This window comes from Oncorhynchus nerka, linkage group LG15 (assembly GCF_034236695.1).
Source record: "Oncorhynchus nerka isolate Pitt River linkage group LG15, Oner_Uvic_2.0, whole genome shotgun sequence".
NCBI classification, from domain to species: domain Eukaryota; kingdom Metazoa; phylum Chordata; class Actinopteri; order Salmoniformes; family Salmonidae; genus Oncorhynchus; species Oncorhynchus nerka.
Genome location: NC_088410.1, coordinates 4,458,208 through 4,479,829, shown reverse-complemented (window position 1 = coordinate 4,479,829; position 21,622 = coordinate 4,458,208). Strand labels below are relative to the sequence as shown.

The 21,622-nt window shown below is 43.3% G+C and overlaps 1 protein-coding gene across 1 annotated transcript; it reads right to left on the bottom strand.

Moving 5' to 3' along the window:
• LOC115120886 (zinc finger protein 239-like) lies at window positions 1-20,899 on the bottom strand. Its single transcript, XM_065002252.1, has 2 exons — window positions 20,321-20,899; window positions 1-1,607 (listed from the first exon to the last, which is right to left on the bottom strand). Exons 1-2 carry the CDS (start codon window positions 20,589-20,591, stop codon window positions 835-837), a joined length of 1,044 nt encoding a protein of 347 aa, XP_064858324.1. The 5' UTR covers window positions 20,592-20,899; the 3' UTR covers window positions 1-834.
• Window positions 20,900-21,622: the final 723 nt, after the last annotated feature.

Here is a 21,622-nt window from a genome sequence, read left to right as displayed (position 1 = left end):
TGAAACAAAAACACTTTAATTCTCAGTCAAAAGCCAAATGAGAACAGTGGAAGGTTTTCTCTCCTGTGTGTGTTATAGTACTGTTATGTATTATATAGACAGGTTTAATCATAAACAACATGAAACAAAAAACACTTCATTCTCAGTCAAAGGCTAAATGAGAACAGTGGAAGGTTTTCTCTCCTGTGTGTGTTATAGTACTGTTATGTACAGGTTTAATCATAAACAACATGAAACAAAAAACACTTCATTCTCAGTCAAAAGCAAAATGAGAACAGTGGAAGGTTTTCTCTCCTGTGTGTGTTATAGTACTGTTATGTACAGGTTTAATCATAAACAACATGAAACAAAAAACACTTCATTCTCAGTCAAAGGCTAAATGAGAACAGTGGAAGGTTTTCTCTCCTGTGTGTGTTATAGTACTGTTATGTATTATATAGACAGGTTTAATCATAAACAACATGAAACAAAAAACACTTTAATTCTCAGTCAAAGGCTAAATGAGAACAGTGGAAGGTTTTCTCTCCTGTGTGTGTTATAGTACTGTTATGTATTATATAGACAGGTTTAATCATAAACAACATGAAACAAAAAACACTTCATTCTCAGTCAAAGGCTAAATGAGAACAGTGGAAGGTTTTCTCTCCTGTGTGTGTTATAGTACTGTTATGTACAGGTTTAATCATAAACAACATGAAACAAAAAACACTTTAATTCTCAGTCAAAAGCAAAATGAGTGGAAGGTTTTCTCTCCTGTGTGTGTTATAGTACAGTTATGTATTATATAGACAGGTTAAATCATAAACAACATGAAACAAAAACACTAATTCTCAGTTAAAAGCACAAGTCAGAACACAGCCTCTCTATTCTCTCATGTGATTTCAGGTCCTCTGACTGGGAAAATGTCTTTCCACACTGAGAGCAGTGGTATGTCTTCTCCTCCTGTGTATGTATTCTTTCATGCTTATTCAGATGTCTTAACCGGTTAAAACTCTTTTCACACAGGGAGCAGTGGTACGTTTTATCCCCTCCAGTGTGTGTCCTCTCATGCCGATTCAGGGCCCCTAACTTGATAAAACTCTTTCCACACAGGGAGCATTGGTAGGGTTTTTCTTGTCTGTGTCTCCTCTCGTGGTCTTTAAGGCTCCCTGAATGGCTAAAACTCTTTCCACACTGAGAGCATTGGTAGGGCTTTTCTCCTGTGTGTGTTCTTTTATGCTGTTTTAGGTTCCCCAGCTTGCTAAAACTATTTCCACACTGGGAGCATTGGTAGGGCTTTTCTCCCGTGTGTGTCCTCTCATGCGCCTTCAGGTCACCTAACTTCCTAAAACTATTTTCACAGTGGGAGCAGTGGTAAGGCTTCTCTCCAGAGTGTATTCTCTTATGCCCCCATAGGCTTCCTGCCCAGGTAAAAGTCATTCCACATTGAGAACAGCGGTAAGGCTTCTCTCCAGAGTGTTTTTTCTTATGCTGCTTCAGGGCCTTTAACCAGGGAAAACTCTTCCCACAGTGGGAGCACTGATGTCGTCTCGTTGGTTTGGGCGTCGCCGGGTCTGGTTTCCCTGAAGGACTCTTCCCGCTGTCATCATGAGAGTTTGGTCTCTCTCCTGCCAAAGACAAACAGATTTAGTTTAACAGAGACCGGAATGAAACCTCCACATAATACAACTGTCTTCCTATGAGGTTAAATCTGGACTAGATCCCTCAACAAAGGAGCATGTTAACCAGCAGCATACCACACTGCATCCCACTGCTGATTTGCCTCTGAAGCTAAGCAGGGTTGGTCCTGCTCGGTACCTGGATGGGAGATCCAGGTGCTGCTGGAAGTGGTGTTGGAGAGCCAGTAGGAGGCAGTCTTTCCTCTGGTCTAAAAAAATAAATATCCCAATTCCCCAGGGCAGTGATTGGGGACAGTCTTTTGGATGGGACGTCCTGACTCTCCGTGGTCACTAAAGATCCCATTGCACTTATCTTAAGTAAGTAGGGTAGTTAACCCCAGTGTCCTGGCTAAATTCCCAGCCTGGCCTTCATACCATCATGGTCAACCTAATCATCCCCAACTTCCAATTGGCTCATTCATCTCCTCTCCCCTGTCACTATTCCCTAGGTCGTTGCTGTAAACGAGTAAATGTGTTCTCAGTAAACATACCCGATAAAATAAAGGATACAAATAAATCACAGTGGCATATCCGTCACACTGATCCTCAACACAGGGGCCCCTCAGGGATGCGTGCTCAGTCCCCTCCTGTACTGATCCTCAACATGGGGGCCCCTCAGGGATGCGTGCTCAGTCCCCTCCTGTACTGATCCTCAACATGGGGGCCCCTCAGGGATGCGTGCTCAGTCCCCTCCTGTACTGATCCTCAACATGGGGGCCCCTCAGGGATGCGTGCTCAGTCCCCTCCTGTACTGATCCTCAACATGGGGGCCCCTCAGGGGTACGTGCTCAGTCCCCTCCTGTACTGATCCTCAACACAGGGGCCCCTCAGGGGTACGTGCTCAGTCCCCTCCTGTACTGATCCTCAACATGGGGGCCCCTCAGGGGTACGTGCTCAGTCCCCTCCTGTACTGATCCTCAACACAGGGGCCCCTCAGGGATGCGTGCTCAGTCCCCTCCTGCACTGATCCTCAACACAGGGGCCCCTCAGGGATGCGTGCTCAGTCCCCTCCTGTACTCCATGTTCACTCATGACTGCACGGCCAGGCACGACTCCAACACCATCATTAAGTTTGCCGATGACACAACAGTGGTAGGCCTGATCGCCGACAACGACGAGACAGGCTATAGGGAGGAGATCAGAGACCTGGCCGTGTGGTGCCAGAACAACAACCTCTCCCTCAACGTGATCAAGACAAAGGAGATGATTGTGGACTACAGGAAAAAGAGGACCGAGCACTTTTAGGCCAACACTGTAAGTATCTGGATGTACATATAAACAATGGAAGGATATGGGGAGTTGCAGAGGCTATATTAAGGTCTCAGAGCAGAGGCTATATTAAGGTCTCAGAGCAGAGGCTATATTAAGGTTTCAGAGCAGAGGCTATATTAAGGTCTCAGAGCAGAGGCTATATTAAGATCTCAGAGCAGAGGCTATATTAAGGTCTCAGAGCAGAGGCTATATTAAGGTCTCAGAGCAGAGGCTATATTAAGGTCTCAGAGCAGAGGCTATATTAAGGTCTCAGAGCAGAGGCTATATTAAGCTCTCAGAGCAGAGGCTATATTAAGGCCTCAGAGCAGAGGCTATATTAAGGTCTCAGAGCAGAGGCTATATTAAGGTCTCAGAGCAGAGGCTATATTAAGGTATCAGAGCAGAGGCTATATTAAGGTCTCAGAGCAGAGGCTATATTAAGCTCTCAGAGCAGAGGCTATATTAAGGCCTCAGAGCAGAGGCTATATTAAGGTCTCAGAGCAGAGGCTATATTAAGGTCTCAGAGCAGAGGCTATATTAAGGTATCAGAGCAGAGGCTATATTAAGGTCTCAGAGCAGAGGCTATATTAAGGTCTCAGAGCAGAGGCTATATTAAGGTCTCAGAGCAGAGGCTATATTAAGGTCTCAGAGCAGAGGCTATATTAAGGTCTCAGAGCAGAGGCTATATTAAGGTCTCAGAGCAGAGGCTATATTAAGGTCTCAGAGCAGAGGCTATATTAAGGTCTCAGAGCAGAGGCTATATTAAGGTCTCAGAGCAGAGGCTATATTAAGGTCTCAGAGCAGAGGCTATATTAAGGTCTCAGAGCAGAGGCTATATTAAGGTCTCAGAGCAGAGGCTATATTAAGGTCTCAGAGCAGAGGCTATATTAAGGTCTCAGAGCAGAGGCTATATTAAGGTCTCAGAGCAGAGGCTATATTAAGGTCTCAGAGCAGAGGCTATATTAAGGTCTCAGAGCAGAGGCTATATTAAGGTCTCAGAGCAGAGGCTATATTAAGGTCTCAGAGCAGAGGCTATATTAAGATCTCAGAGCAGAGGCTATATTAAGGTCTCAGAGCAGAGGCTATATTAAGGTCTCAGAGCAGAGGCTATATTAAGGTCTCAGAGCAGAGGCTATATTAAGATCTCAGAGCAGAGGCTATATTAAGGTCTCAGAGCAGAGGCTATATTAAGATCTCAGAGCAGAGGCTATATTCAGAGCAGAGGTCTCAGAGCAGAGGCTATATTAAGGTCTCAGAGCAGAGGCTATATTAAGGTCTCAGAGCAGAGGCTATATTAAGGTCTCAGAGCAGAGGCTATATTAAGGTCTCAGAGCAGAGGCTATATTAAGGTCTCAGAGCAGAGGCTATATTAAGGTCTCAGAGCAGAGGCTATATTAAGGTCTCAGAGCAGAGGCTATATTAAGGTCTCAGAGCAGAGGCTATATTAAGGTTTCAGAGCAGAGGCTATATTAAGTCTCAGAGCAGAGGCTATATTAAGGTCTCAGAGCAGAGGCTATATTAAGGTCTCAGAGCAGAGGCTATATTAAGATCTCAGAGCAGAGGCTATATTAAGATCTCAGAGCAGAGGCTATATTAAGGTCTCAGAGCAGAGGCTATATTAAGATCTCAGAGCAGAGGCTATATTAAGGTCTCAGAGCAGAGGCTATATTAAGGTTCAGAGCAGAGGCTATATTAAGGTCTCAGAGCAGAGGCTATATTAAGGTCTCAGAGCAGAGGCTATATTAAGGTCTCAGAGCAGAGGCTATATTAAGGTCTCAGAGCAGAGGCTATTAAGATTCAGAGCAAGGCTATATTAAGGTCTCAGAGCAGAGGCTATATTAAGGTCTCAGAGCAGAGGCTATATTAAGATCTCAGAGCAGAGGCTATATTAAGGTCTCAGAGCAGAGGCTATATTAAGGTCTCAGAGCAGAGGCTATATTAAGTCAGAGCAGAGGCTATATTAAGATCTCAGAGCAGAGGCTATATTAAGGTCTCAGAGCAGAGGCTATATTAAGATCTCAGAGCAGAGGCTATATTAAGGTCTCAGAGCAGAGGCTATATTAAGGTCTCAGAGCAGAGGCTATATTAAGGTCTCAGAGCAGAGGCTATATTAAGATCTCAGAGCAGAGGCTATATTAAGATCTCAGAGCAGAGGCTATATTAAGGTCTCAGAGCAGAGGCTATATTAAGGTTTCAGAGCAGAGGCTATATTAAGGTCTCAGAGCAGAGGCTATATTAAGGTCTCAGAGCAGAGGCTATATTAAGGTCTCAGAGCAGAGGCTATATTAAGGTCTCAGAGCAGAGGCTATATTAAGGTCTCAGAGCAGAGGCTATATTAAGGTCTCAGAGCAGAGGCTATATTAAGGTTTCAGAGCAGAGGCTATATTAAGGTCTCAGAGCAGAGGCTATATTAAGGTTTCAGAGCAGAGGCTATATTAAGATCTCAGAGCAGAGGCTATATTAAGGTTTCAGAGCAGAGGCTATATTAAGGTCTCAGAGCAGAGGCTATATTAAGGTTTCAGAGCAGAGGCTATATTAAGGTCTCAGAGCAGAGGCTATATTAAGGTCTCAGAGCAGAGGCTATATTAAGGTCTCAGAGCAGAGGCTATATTAAGATCTCAGAGCAGAGGCTATATTAAGGTCTCAGAGCAGAGGCTATATTAAGATCTCAGAGCAGAGGCTATATTAAGGTCTCAGAGCAGAGGCTATATTAAGGTCTCAGAGCAGAGGCTATATTAAGGTCTCAGAGCAGAGGCTATATTAAGGTCTCAGAGCAGAGGCTATATTAAGATCTCAGAGCAGAGGCTATATTAAGGTCTTAGAGCAGAGGCTATATTAAGATCTCAGAGCAGAGGTTATATTAAGGTCTCAGAGCAGAGGCTATATTAAGATCTCAGAGCAGAGGTTACTCTCAAAGTACTTAAGAAATCGCTGCTTGACAAGAGAAGCCACGGATGGAATATTTGAGCTTCTGAAGTTGAAGATGGGCCATAACATCACCGACCCAGTGAACATGCGAAGGTACCCGACTTCCACTTAAGAATAATAATACGCTTGGAGGGATGAGATGCTATGGCCTCTGATTGGGTGTTACAGAGAGGGATGAGAAGGCTATGGCCTCTGATTGGGTGTTACAGAGAGGGATGAGAAGGCTATGGCCTCTGATTGGGTGTTACAGAGAGTGAGCCCTTCGGGTGCTACCCAGAAAATAGCGACAGAGGTATCTGGGGAAATTTCCTTAGTGCCTCAAAGAACGAGGGGCAGAATGAACTAGTGTCAGACATGACCAGTAGAATGAACTAGTGTCAGACATGACCAGTAGAGGAACAGAATGAACTAGTGTCAGACATGACCAGTAGAGTAACAGAATGGACTAGTGTCAGACATGACCAGTAGAATGAACTAGTGTCAGACATGACCAGTAGAGGAACAGAATGAACTAGTGTCAGACATGACCAGTAGAGGAACAGAATGAACTAGTGTCAGACATGACCAGTAGAGTAACAGAATGAACTAGTGTCAGACATGACCAGTAGAGTAACAGAATGGACTAGTGTCAGACATGACCAGTAGAGTAACAGAATGAACTAGTGTCAGACATGACCAGTAGAGTAACAGAATGAACTAGTGTCAGACATGACCAGTAGAGTAACAGAATGAACTAGTGTCAGACATGACCAGTAGAGGAACAGAATGAACTAGTGTCAGACATGACCAGTAGAGTAACAGAATGAACTAGTGTCAGACATGACCAGTAGAGTAACAAAATGGAACTAGTGTCAGACATGACCAGTAGAATGAACTAGTGTCAGACATGACCAGTAGAGTAACAGAATGGACTAGTGTCAGACATGACCAGTAGAGTAACAGAATGGACTAGTGTCAGCCATGACCAGTAGAATGAACTAGTGTCAGACATGACCAGTAGAGTAACAGAATGAACTAGTGTCAGACATGACCAGTAGAGTAACAGAATGAACTAGTGTCAGACATGACCAGTAGAGGAACAGAATGAACTAGTGTCAGACATGACCAGTAGAGTAACAGATGAACTAGTGTCAGACATGACCAGTAGAATGAACTAGTGTCAGACATGACCAGTAGAATGAACTAGTGTCAGACATGACCAGTAGAGTAACAGAATGAACTAGTGTCAGACATGACCAGTAGAATGAACTAGTGTCAGACATGACCAGTAGAGTAACAGAAGGAACTAGTGTCAGACATGACCAGTGTCTACTGCATAATACTTTAAACTGTAGTAACCTGTGTCTAATGCAGAATACTTTAAACTGTAGTAACCAGTGTCTAATACAGAATACTTTAAACTGCAGTAACCTGTGTCTAATGCAGAATACTTTAAACTGTAGTAACCTGTGTCTAATGTAGAATACTTTAAACTGTAGTAACCCGTGTCTAATGCAGAATACTACTGCAGAATACTTTAAACTGCAGTAACCTGTGTCTAATGTAGAATACTTTAAACTGTAGTAACCCGTGTCTAATGCAGAATACTACTGCATAATACTTTAAACTGCAGTAACCTGTGTCTAATGTAGAATACTTTAAACTGTAGTAACCTGTGTCTAATGCAGAATACTCCTGCAGAATACTTTAAACTGCAGTAACCTGTGTCTAATGTAGAATACTTTAAACTGCAGTAACCTGTGTCTAATGTAGAATACTTTAAACTGCAGTAACCTGTGTCTAATGTAGAATACTTTAAACTGTAGTAACCCGTGTCTAATGCAGAATACTAATGCAGAATACTTTAAACTGCAGTAACCTGTGTCTAATGCAGAATACTTTAAACTGTAGTAACTGCCTACAGGCAGAAACTTAAACAAGAGGCTCCCACGCTGAGGTCTGTCCAACGCTGGTCAGACCAAGCTGACTCCACACTCCAAGACTGCTTCCATCACGTGGACTGGGACATGTTTCGTATTGCGTCAGATAAAAATATTGACGAATACGCTGATTCGGTGTGCGAGTTCATTAGAACGTGCGTTGAAGATGTCGTTCCCATAGCAACAATAAAAACATTCCCTAACCAGAAACCGTGGATTGATGGCAGCATTCGCGTGAAACTGAAAGCGCAAACCACTGCTTTTAATCAGGGCAAGGTGTCTGGCAACATGACCAAATACAAACAGTGCAGCTATTCCCTCCGCAAGGCTATTAAACAAACTAAGCGTCAGTACAGAGACAAAGTAGAATCTCAATTCAACGGCTCAGACACACGAGGCATGTGGCAGGGTCTACAGTCAATCACGGACTACAAGAAGAAACCCAGCCCAGTCACGGACCAGGATGTCTTGCTCCCAGGCAGACTAAATAACTTTTTTGCCCGCTTTGAGGACAATACAGTGCCACTGACACGGCCTGCAATGAAAACATGCGGTCTCTCCTTCACTGCAGCCGAGGTGAGTAAGACATTTAAACGTGTTAACCCTCGCAAGGCTGCAGGCCCAGACGGCATCCCCAGCCGCGCCCTCAGAGCATGCGCAGACCAGCTGGCCGGTGTGTTTACGGACATATTCAATCAATCCCTATACCAGTCTGCTGTTCCCACATGCTTCAAGAGGGCCACCATTGTTCCTGTTCCCAAGAAAGCTAAGGTAACTGAGCTAAACGACTACCGCCCGTAGCACTCACTTCCGTCATCATGAAGTGCTTTGAGAGACTAGTCAAGGACCATATCACCTCCACCCTACCTGACACCCTAGACCCACTCCAATTTGCTTACCGCCCAAATAGGTCCACAGACGATGCAATCTCAACCACACTGCACACTGCCCTAACCCACCTGGACAAGAGGAATACCTATGTGAGAATGCTGTTCATCGACTACAGCTCGGCATTCAACACCATAGTACCCTCCAAGCTCGTCATCAAGCTCGAGACCCTGGGTCTCGACCCCCCCCTGTGCAACTGGGTACTGGACTTCCTGACGGGCCGCCCCCAGGTGGTGAGGGTAGGCAACAACATCTCCTCCCCGCTGATCCTCAACACGGGGGCCCACAAGGGTGCGTTCTGAGCCCTCTCCTGTACTCCCTGTTCACCCACGACTGCGTGGACACGCACGCCTCCAACTCAATCATCAAGTTTGCGGACGACACAACAGTGGTAGGCTTGATTACCAACAACGACGAGACGGCCTACAGGGAGGAGGTGAGGGCCCTCGGAGTGTGGTGTCAGGAAAATAACCTCACACTCAACGTCAACAAAACTAAGGAGATGATTGTGGACTTCAGGAAACAGCAGAGGGAACACCCCCTATCCACATCGATGGAACAGTAGTGGAGAGGGTAGCAAGTTTTAAGTTCCTCGGCATACACATCACAGACAAACTGAATTGGTCCACTCACACTGACAGCGTCGTGAAGAAGGCGCAGCAGCGCCTCTTCAACCTCAGGAGGCTGAAGAAATTCGGCTTGTCACCAAAAGCACTCACAAACTTCTACAGATGCACAATCGAGAGCATCCTGGCGGGCTGTATCACCGCCTGGTACGGCAACTGCTCCGCCCTCAACCGTAAGGCTCTCCAGAGGGTAGTGAGGTCTGCACAACGCATCACCGGGGGCAAACTACCTTCCCTCCAGGACACCTACACCACCCGATGTTACAGGAAGGCCATAAAGATCATCAAGGACATCAACCACCCGAACCACTGCCTGTTCACCCCGCTATCATCCAGAAGGCGAGGTCAGTACAGGTGCATCAAAGCTGGGGCCGAGAGACTGAAAAACAGCTTCTATCTCAAGGCCATCAGACTGTTAAACAGCCACCACTAACATTGAGTGGCTGCTGCCAACACACTGTCATTGACACTGACCCAACTCCAGCCACTTTAATAATGGGAATTGATGGGAAATGATGTAAATATATCACTAGCCACTTTAAACAATGCTACCTTATATAATGTTACTTACCCTACATTATTCATCTCATATGCATACGTATATACTGTACTCTACATCATCGACTGCATCCTTATGTAATACATGTATCACTAGCCACTTTAACTATGCCACTTTGTTTACTTTGTCTACATACTCATCTCATATGTATATACTGTACTCGATACCATCTACTGTATGCTGCTCTGTACCATCACTCATTCATATATCCTTATGTACATATTCTTTATCCCCTTACACTGTGTATAAGATAGTAGTTTTGGAATTGTTAGTTAGATTACTTGTTGGTTATCACTGCATTGTCGGAACTAGAAGCACAAGCATTTCGCTACACTCGCATTAACATCTGCTAACCATGTGTATGTGACAAATAAAATTTGATTTGATTTGATTTGAACCCGTGTCTAATGCAGAATACTAATGCAGAATACTTTAAACTGTAGTAACCCGTGTCTAATGCAGAATACTTTAAACTGCAGTAACCTGTGTCTAATGCAGAATACTTTAAACTGTAGTAACCCGTGTCTAATGCAGAATACTAATGCAGAATACTTTAAACTGTAGTAACCCGTGTCTAATGCAGAATACTAATGCAGAATACTTTAAACTGTAGTAACCCGTGTCTAATGCAGAATACTTTAAACTGCAGTAACCTGTGTCTAATGCAGAATACTTTAAACTGTAGTAACCTGTGTCTAATGTAGAATACTTTAAACTGCAGTAACCTGTGTCTAATGCAGAATACTCCTGCAGAATACTTTAAACTGTAGTAACCCGTGTCTAATGTAGAATACTACTGTAGAATACTTTAAACTGTAGTAACCCGTGTCTAATGTAGAATACTACTGCAGAATACTTTAAACTGTAGTAACCTGTGTCTAATGTAGAATACTCCTGCAGAATACTTTAAACTGTAGTAACCCGTGTCTAATGTAGAATACTCCTGCAGAATACTTTAAACTGTAGTAACCTGTAATGTAGAATACTCCTGCAGAATACTTTAAACTGTAGTAACCCGTGTCTAATGTAGTGTCTAATGCAGAATACTTTAAACTGTAGTAACCCCTGTCTAATGTAGAATACTAATGCAGAATACTTTAAACTGTAGTAACCTGTGTCTAATGCAGAATACTAAACTGTAGTAACCTGTACTAATGCAGAATACTTTAAACTGCAGTAACCTGTGTCTAATGCAGAATACTTTAAACTGTAGTAACCCGTGTCTAATGCAGAATACTAATGCAGAATACTTTAAACTGCAGTAAACTAATGCAGAATACTTTAAACTGTAGTAACCCGTGTCTAATGTAGAATACTACTGCAGAATACTTTAAACTGTAGTAACCCGTGTCTAATGCAGAATACTACTGCAGAATACTTTAAACTGTAGTAACCTGTGTCTAATAGAATACTAATGTAGAATACTTTAAACTGCAGTAACCTGTGTCTAATGCAGAATACTTTAAACTGCAGTAACCTGTGTCTAATGCAGAATACTTTAAACTGCAGTAACCTGTGTCTAATGTAGAATACTAATACTTTAAACTGCAGTAACCTGTGTCTAATGTAGAATACTAATGTAGAATACTTTAAACTGCAGTAACCCGTGTCTACTGCAGAATACTACTGCAGAATACTTTCAACTGTAGTAACTCGTGTCTAATGCAGAATACTAATGCAGAATACTTTAAACTGTAGTAACCCGTGTCTAATGTAGAATACTTTAAACTGTAGTAACCTGTGTCTAATGTAGAATACTCCTGCAGAATACTTTAAACTGTAGTAACCCGTGTCTAATGCAGAATACTCCTGCAGAATACTTTAAACTGTAGTAACCCGTGTCTAATGTAGAATACTACTGCAGAATACTTTAAACTGCAGTAACCTGTGTCTAATGCAGAATACTTTAAACTGTAGTAACCTGTGTCTAATGCAGAATACTTTAAACTGTAGTAACCTGTGTCTAATGCAGAATACTTTAAACTGTAGTAACCCGTGTCTAATGTAGAATACTTTAGAATACTTTAAACTGTAGTAACCCGTGTCTAATGTAGAATACTACTGTAGAATACTTTAAACTGTAGTAACCCGTGTCTAATGCAGAATACTAATGCAGAATACTTTAAACTGTAGTAACCCGTGTCTAATGCAGAATACTTTAAACTGTAGTAACCTGTGTCTAATGCAGAATACTTTAAACTGTAGTAACCTGTGTCTAATGCAGAATACTTTAAACTGTAGTAACCTGTGTCTAATGCAGAATACTTTAAACTGTAGTAACCTGTGTCTAATGCAGAATACTTTAAACTGTAGTAACCCGTGTCTAATGCAGAATACTAATGCAGAATACTTTAAACTGTAGTAACCCGTGTCTAATGCAGAATACTAATGCAGAATACTTTAAACTGTAGTAACCCGTGTCTAATGCAGAATACTAATGCAGAATACTTTAAACTGTAGTAACCCGTGTCTACTGCAGAATACTACTGCAGAATACTTTAAACTGTAGTAACTCGTGTCTAATGCAGAATACTAATGCAGAATACTTTAAACTGTAGTAACCTGTGTCTAATGTAGAATACTCCTGCAGAATACTTTAAACTGTAGTAACCCGTGTCTAATGTAGAATACTCCTGCAGAATACTTTAAACTGTAGTAACCCGTGTCTAATGTAGAATACTCCTGCAGAATACTTTAAACTGTAGTAACCCGTGTCTAATGTAGAATACTCCTGCAGAATACTTTAAACTGTAGTAACCCGTGTCTAATGTAGAATACTCCTGCAGAATACTTTAAACTGTAGTAACCTGTGTCTAATGCAGAATACTTTAAACTGTAGTAACCCGTGTCTAATGCAGAATACTAATGCAGAATACTTTAAACTGCAGTAACCTGTGTCTAATGCAGAATACTTTAAACTGTAGTAACCCGTGTCTAATGTAGAATACTACTGCAGAATACTTTAAACTGTAGTAACCCGTGTCTACTGCAGAATACTACTGCAGAATACTTTAAACTGTAGTAACCCGTGTCTAATGTAGAATACTACTGCAGAATACTTTAAACTGCAGTAACCTGTGTCTACTGCAGAATACTTTAAACTGCAGTAACCTGTGTCTACTGCAGAATACTTTAAACTGTAGTAACCTGTGTCTAATGCAGAATACTTTAAACTGTAGTAACCCGTGTCTAATGTAGAATACTACTGCAGAATACTTTAAACTGTAGTAACCGGTGTCTAATGCAGAATACTTTAAACTGTAGTAACCTGTGTCTAATGCAGAATACTTTAAACTGTAGTAACCCGTGTCTAATGCAGAATACTAATGCAGAATACTTTAAACTGTAGTAACCCGTGTCTAATGCAGAATACTTTAAACTGCAGTAACCCGTGTCTAATGCAGAATACTTTAAACTGCAGTAACCTGTGTCTACTGCAGAATACTTTAAACTGTAGTAACCTGTGTCTAATGCAGAATACTTTAAACTGTAGTAACCCGTGTCTAATGTAGAATACTACTGCAGAATACTTTAAACTGTAGTAACCTGTGTCTAATGCAGAATACTAATGCAGAATACTTTAAACTGTAGTAACCCGTGTCTAATGCAGAATACTAATGCAGAATACTTTAAACTGCAGTAACCCGTGTCTAATGCAGAATACTTTAAACTGTAGTAACCCGTGTCTAATGTAGAATACTACTGCAGAATACTTTAAACTGTAGTAACCTGTGTCTAATGCAGAATACTCCTGCAGAATACTTTAAACTGTAGTAACCTGTGTCTAATGTAGAATACTACTGCAGAATACTTTAAACTGTAGTAACCCGTGTCTAATGTAGAATACTACTGTAGAATACTTTAACCTGTAGTAACCCGTGTCTAATGCAGAATACTTTAAACTGTGGTAACCTGTGTCTAATGTAGAATACTTTAAACTGCAGTAACCCGTGTCTAATGCAGAATACTACTGCAGAATACTTTAAACTGTAGTAACCCGTGTCTAATGCAGAATACTAATGCAGAATACTTTAAACTGCAGTAACCCGTGTCTAATGCAGAATACTTTAAACTGTAGTAACCCGTGTCTAATGTAGAATACTACTGCAGAATACTTTAAACTGTAGTAACCTGTGTCTAATGCAGAATACTCCTGCAGAATACTTTAAACTGTAGTAACCCGTGTCTAATGTAGAATACTACTGTAGAATACTTTAAACTGTAGTAACCCGTGTCTAATGTAGAATACTACTGCAGAATACTTTAAACTGTAGTAACCCGTGTCTAATGTAGAATACTACTGTAGAATACTTTAAACTGTAGTAACCCGTGTCTAATGCAGAATACTTTAAACTGCAGTAACCTGTGTCTAATGTAGAATACTTTAAACTGTAGTAACCTGTGTCTAATGTAGAATACTTTAAACTGCAGTAACCCGTGTCTAATGCAGAATACTACTGCAGAATACTTTAAACTGCAGTCCCTTTACATAGGGATCCAGGTTCAGACATTCATAGAAATGTGTCCCTTTACATAGGGATCCAGGTTCAGACATTCATCAAGCCAGCTGGTGGGTGGGAGAGATGGGAAAGAGGGGAATATTTTTCTTGTAAAGTTAGGAATCTGCAGGTACCTGAAGAAGGTTGTCTGGGGTGTACTGTGAATCTGTTGGTACCTGAAGATGTGGGGTTTGGGGTGTACTGTGAATCTGTTGGTACCTGAAGATGTGGGGTTTGGGGTTTACTGTGAATCTGTTGGTACCTGAAGATGTGGGTTTTGGGTTTACTGTGAATCTGTTGCTACCTGAAGATGTGTGGTTTGGGGTTTACTGTGAATCTGTTGGTACCTGAAGATGTGGGGTTTGGGGTTTACTGTGAATCTGTTGGTACCTGAAGATGTGGGGTTTGGGTTTACTGTGAATCTGTTGGTACCTGAAGAAGTGTATCTGGGGTGTACTGTGAATCTGTTGCTACCTGAAGAAGTGTATCTGGGGTGTACTGTGAATCTGTTGGTACCTGAAGATGTGGGGTTTGGGTTTACTGTGAATCTGTTGGTACCTGAAGAAGTGTATCTGGGGTGTACTGTGAATCTGTTGGTACCTGAAGATGTGTATCTGGGGTGTACTGTGAATCTGTTGGTACCTGAAGATGTGTATCTGGGGTGTACTGTGAATCTGTTGCTACCTGAAGATGTGGGGGTTGGGGTGTACTGTGAATCTGTTGGTACCTGAAGAAGTGTATCTGGGGTGTACTGGGAATCTGTTGGTACCTGAAGATGTGGGGTTTGGGGTGTACTGTGAATATGTTGGTACCTGAAGATGTGTATCTGGGGTGTACTGTGAATCTGTTGGTACCTGAAGATGTGGGGTTTGGGGTGTACTGGGAATCTGTTGGTACCTGAAGATGTGGGGTTTGGGGTGTACTGGGAATCTGTTGGTACATGAAGATGTGGGGTTTGGGGTGTACTGGGAATCTGTTGGTACCTGAAGATGTGTATCTGGGGTGTACTGGGAATCTGTTGGTACCTGAAGAAGTGTATCTGGGGTGTACTGTGAATCTGTTGGTACCTGAAGAAGTGTATCTGGGGTGTACTGGGAATCTGCAGGTACCTGAAGATGTGTATCTGGGGTGTACTGGGAATCTGTTGGTACCTGAAGATGTGGGGTTTGGGGTGTACTGTGAATCTGTTGGTACCTGAAGAAGTGTATCTGGGGTGTACTGTGAATCTGTTGGTACCTGAAGATGTGGGGTTTGGGGTGTACTGTGAATCTGTTGGTACCTGAAGAAGTGTATCTGGGGTGTACTGTGAATCTGTTGGTACCTGAAGATGTGGGGTTTGGGGTGTACTGTGAATCTGTTGGTACCTGAAGATGTGTATCTGTGGTTTACTGTGAATCTGTTGGTACCTGAAGAAGGTTGTCTGGGGTGTACTGTGAATCTGTTGGTACCTGAAGATGTGTATCTGGGGTGTACTGTGAATCTGTTGGTACCTGAAGAAGTGTATCTGGGGTGTACTGTGAATCTGTTGGTACCTGAAGATGTGTATCTGGGGTGTACTGTGAATCTGTTGCTACCTGAAGATGTGTATCTGGGGTGTACTGTGAATCTGTTGGTACCTGAAGATGTGTATCTGGGGTTTACTGTGAATCTGTTGGTACCTGAAGAAGGTTGTCTGGGGTGTACTGTGAATCTCTAACTAGATGTTCAAAGGAGGTAAATATACGGTCATGGAAAAGGTATTTTACACTCTTCAGTGAAATCAAATCAAATTTATTTATATAGCCCTTCGTACATCAGCTGATATCTCAAAGTGCTGTACAGAAACCCAGCCTAAAACCCCAAACAGCAAGCAATGCAGGTGTAAATGCAGTCCTTTCTGAAACCATAGCTGGAAGCCTGTGTCTATGAGGAAGGGTGTGAAGAGTCCTCTCTGAAACCATAGCTGGAAGCCTGTGTCTATGAGGAAGGGTGTGAAGAGTCCTCTCTGAAACCATAGCTGGAAGCCTGTGTCTATGAGGAAGGGCGTGAAGAGTCCTCTCTGAAACCATAACTGGAAGCCTGTGTCTATGAGGAAGGGCGTGAAGAGTCCTCTCTGAAACCATAGCTGGAAGCCTGTCTCTATGAGGAAGGGCGTGAAGAGTCCTCTCTGAAACCATAGCTGGAAGCCTGTGTCTATGAGGAAGGGTGTGAAGAGTCCTCTCTGAAACCATAGCTGGAAGCCTGTGTCTATGAGGAAGGGTGTGAAGAGTCCTCTCTGAAACCATAGCTGGAAGCCTGTGTCTATGAGGAAGGGTGTGAAGAGTCCTCTCTGAAACCATAGCTGGAAGCCTGTGTCTATGAGGAAGGGCGTGAAGAGTCCTCTCTGAAACCATAGCTGGAAGCCTGTGTCTATGAGGAAGGGTGTGAAGAGTCCTCTCTGAAACCATAGCTGGAAGCCTGTGTCTATGAGGAAGGGCGTGAAGAGTCCTCTCTGAAACCATAGCTGGAAGCCTGTGTCTATGAGGAAGGGCGTGAAGAGTCCTCTCTGAAACCATAGCTGGAAGCCTGTCTCTATGAGGAAGGGCGTGAAGAGTCCTCTCTGAAACCATAGCTGGAAGCCTGTGTCTATGAGGAAGGGTGTGAAGAGTCCTCTCTGAAACCATAGCTGGAAGCCTGTGTCTATGAGGAAGGGCGTGAAGAGTCCTCTCTGAAACCATAGCTGGAAGCCTGTGTCTATGAGGAAGGGCGTGAAGAGTCCTCTCTGAAACCATAGCTGGAAGCCTGTGTCTATGAGGAAGGGCGTGAAGAGTCCTCTCTGAAACCAATAGCTGGACGCCTGTGTCTATGAGGAAGGGTGTGAAGAGTCCTCTCTGAAACCATAGCTGGAAGCCTGTGTCTATGAGGAAGGGCATGAAGAGTCCTCTCTGAAACCATAGCTGGAAGCCCGTGTCTATGAGGAAGGGCGTGAAGAGTCCTCTCTGAAACCATAGCTGGAAGCCTGTGTCTATGAGGAAGGGCATGAAGAGTCCTCTCTGAAACCATAACCTGTGTCTATGAGGAAGGGCATGAAGAGTCCTCTCTGAAACCATAGCTGGAAGCCTGTGTCTATGAGGTGTGAAGAGTGGGTTGGAAATAAAAAGGCATGGATGAGATAGCTTGTCTATGTCCGACGTGGATCCTAAACTGAGACCTGAGTGAACTTTTCACAATAGGGTTGATTGAGTGGTATTGTTTACTCAATGGTAGGGGCACAGACTAAGGAGACCAGGGATGGTAGTGGCACAGACTAAGGAGACCAGGGATGGTAGGGGCACAGACTAAGGAGACCAGGGATGGTAGTGGCACAGACTAAGGAGACCAGGGATGGTAGGGGCACAGACTAAGGAGACCAGGGATGGTAGGGGCACAGACTAAGGAGACCAGGGATGGTAGTGGCACAGACTAAGGAGACCAGGGATGGTAGTGGCACAGACTAAGGAGACCAGGGATGGTAGTGGCACAGACTAAGGAGACCAGGGATGGTAGTGGCAGACTAAGGAGACCAGGGATGGTAGTGGCAGACTAAGGAGACCAGGGATGGTAGGGGCACCGACTAAGGAGACCAGGGATGGTAGTGGCACAGACTAAGGAGACCAGGGATGGTAGTGGCAGACTAAGGAGACCAGGGATGGTAGTGGCACAGACTAAGGAGACCAGGGATGGTAGTGGCACAGACTAAGGAGACCAGGGATGGTAGTGGCAGACTAAGGGGACCAGGGATGGTAGGGGCACAGACTAAGGAGACCAGGGATGGTAGGGGCAGACTAAGGAGACCAGGGATGGTAGGGGCACAGACTAAGGAGACCAGGGATGGTAGGGGCAGACTAAGGAGACCAGGGATGGTAGGGGCACAGACTAAGGAGACCAGGGATGGTAGTGGCAGACTAAGGGGACCAGGGATGGTAGGGGCACAGACTAAGGAGACCAGGGATGGTAGGGGCAGACTAAGGAGACCAGGGATGGTAGTGGCACAGACTAAGGAGACCAGGGATGGTAGGGGCACAGACTAAGGAGACCAGGGATGGTAGGGGCACAGACTAAGGAGACCAGGGATGGTAGGGGCACAGACTAAGGAGACCAGGGATGGTAGGGGCAGACTAAGGAGACCAGGGATGGTAGGGGCACAGACTAAGGAGACCAGGGATGATAGGGGCAGACTAAGGAGACCAGGGATGGTAGGGGCACAGACTAAGGAGACCAGGGATGGTAGGGGCAGACTAAGGAGACCAGGGATGGTAGGGGCACAGACTAAGGAGACCAGGGATGGTAGGGGCACAGACTAAGGAGACCAGGGATGGTAGGGGCAGACTAAGGAGACCAGGGATGGTAGGGGCACAGACTAAGGAGACCAGGGATGGTAGTGGCAGACTAAGGGGACCAGGGATGGTAGTGGCACAGACTAAGGAGACCAGGGATGGTAGTGGCACAGACTAAGGAGACCAGGGGTGATGTTTGACATGAGTTCTTTTCCATAAAGGAACACACCGGTCCTTCCTCCTCTATGAACGTTCCTAGGCCGTCATTGTCTGAAATATATATATATATATTATTTTAATGTAAAAACCCAAATTCTTGTGAATATTACTAGTACAGTAGTAATGGAGGACGAGGGTCTCTCCTTTCTGTCTCTCCTTTCTGTAGTACAGTAGTAATGGAGGACGAGGGTCTCTCCTTTCTGTCTCTCCTTTCTGTAGTACAGTAGTAATGGAGGACGAGGGTCTCTCCTTTCTGTCTCTCTGTTTATGGGTAGGGTAACTCCTACTCCTATAGGTTAGTAAAGAGGTAATGTAATATGAGAGTTGGATTGTGCCTAAGAACAGCCCTTAGCCGTGGTATATTGGTCATATACCACAAACCCCCGAGGTGCCTTATTGCTGTTATAAACTGGTTATCAACGTAATTAAAGCAGTAAAAAATAAATGTCTTGTCATACCTGTGGTATACGGGCCTCATTGCTTAAATAAACTAAATATACTCCCCTACGTATTTATATAGACAGGGAAGATAACCGTTTAATGTGGCTCTATACTCCCCTACGTATTTATCTGGACAGGGAAGATAACCGTTTAATGTGGCTCTATACTCCCCTACGTATTTATCTAGACAGGGAAGATTACAGTTTAATGTGGCTCTATACTCCCCTACGTATTTATCTGGACAGGGAAGATAACCGTTTATTTATCTAGACAGGGAAGATTACAGTTTAATGTGGCTCTATACTCCCCTACGTATTTATCTGGACAGGGAAGATAACCGTTTAATGTGGCTCTATACTCCCCTACGTATTTATATAGACAGGGAAGATTACAGTTTAATGTGGCTCTATACTCCCCTACGTATTTATCTAGACAGGGAAGATTACAGTTTAAGGGAAGATAGACAGGGAAGATAACCGTTTAATGTGGCTCTATACTCCCCTACGTATTTATCTGGACAGGGAAGATAACCGTTTAATGTGGCTCTATACTCCCCTACGTATTTATCTAGACAGGGAAGATTACAGTTTAATGTGGCTCTATACTCCCCTACGTATTTATCTAGACAGGGAAGATAACCGTTTAATGTGGCTCTATACTCCCCTACGTATTTATCTAGACAGGGAAGATTACAGTTTAATGTGGCTCTATACTCCCCTACGTATTTATCTAGACAGGGAAGATTACAGTTTAATGTGGCTCTATACTCCCCTACGTATTTATCTAGACAGGGAAGATAACAGTTTAATGTGGCTCTATACTCCCCTACGTATTTATCTAGACAGGGAAGATTACAGTTTAATGTGGCTCTATACTCCCCTACGTATTTATCTGGACAGGGAAGATAACCGTTTAATGTGGCTCTGTACTCCAGCATGTTAGATTGGAGATCAAATGTTTCATATGAGACAGTACAGAACGTCACCTTTTGGCTTTAAAATCACACATTAGTTCAACAACTGCAGAGTTTCTGGCCGTGTTTTTAAGACAGTACTCACGGGTGTTAATCAGATCTTCAGTCTCCTCTTCATCTCTCCAAGCGTCTTCCTCCTCTTTTATTGGGATAGCCTCCTCTTCCACTCCAAAAGGTTCTTCCTCTTCTTTCAATGTGATACTGATAGCCTCCTCTTTCATTCTGAAAGCTTCTTCCTCTCCTTTTACTGAAACATCCTCCCCCTCTTCTTTCACGACAATGTTCAGCCACAGACCCTCTTTCTCCGTCCAGCAGACCTCTTCTTTAGCAGGAGGAGAGTAGCTTGGAGAGCTCATGGTGGGCTAGCTAGGATTGACGATTAGCTTAGGTTAAGTATAATCAACACATTTGTAAATTGAACATTTACGTTAAATTAACGTTTAAGTTAAATAGTAGATCGGTGTGTTAAAAACACCGAGATCAATTTACACAAAAAATGGTCTAAAGAGCTTTAATGTTTTCGGTTGTATGTTGGCTACCAGGCTAAAGAGATGGTTGAATGAGTCAGTATCCGTGTTGTTGAAACAGCTTCCGGTGTCGTGTTGGTCCACTAGATATGACGTCACCATCTGAAGGTCGCGCATCGCCGTCAGCTGACTGGAATGGGTAACGCAGTTTAGAAAAATATTCACGACATTGTTTATTTATTTAACGAAGAGCAAATATGTTTTGTCTGACTTCTTTACAGCCAAAACATTCGTCTATGCAGATCTATAGCTACATGTGAATATGTACATTATGAATATATACTGTTAGAATAGTTCCGTGTAGCTCAGTTGATAAAGCATGCCGCACGCAACGCCAGGGTCGTTGGTTTGATATGAGTCTGCTTAATTAATAAAATGTTAATACATGAATACCTAGTTAGGGATTTAACTCCAATCTTGACAATATAACGTCAATTGTCAGTGTTATGGCTGCTTTGCTTGATGTATTGTTGTCTCGACCTTCTTCCTCTTTGTGCTGTTGTCTGTGCCCAATAATGTTTGTACAATGCCTTGTGCTGCTGTCATGTTGTTGTCATGTGTTGCTGCCATGCCATGTTGTCGTCTTAGGTCTCTCTTTATGTAGTGTATGTGTTGTAGGATTGTGTTGTCTCTCTTTATGTAGTGTTGTAGGATTGTGTTGTCTCTCTTTATGTAGTGTTCTGTTGTAGGATTGTGTTTCTCTCTTTATGTAGTGTTGTGTTGTAGGATTGTGTTTCTCTCTTTATGTAGTGTTGTGTTGTAGGATTGTGTTTCTCTCTTTATGTAGTGTTGTGATTTGTTTCTCTCTTTATGTAGTGTTGTGATTGTGTTGTCTCTCTTTATGTAGTGTTGTGTTGTAG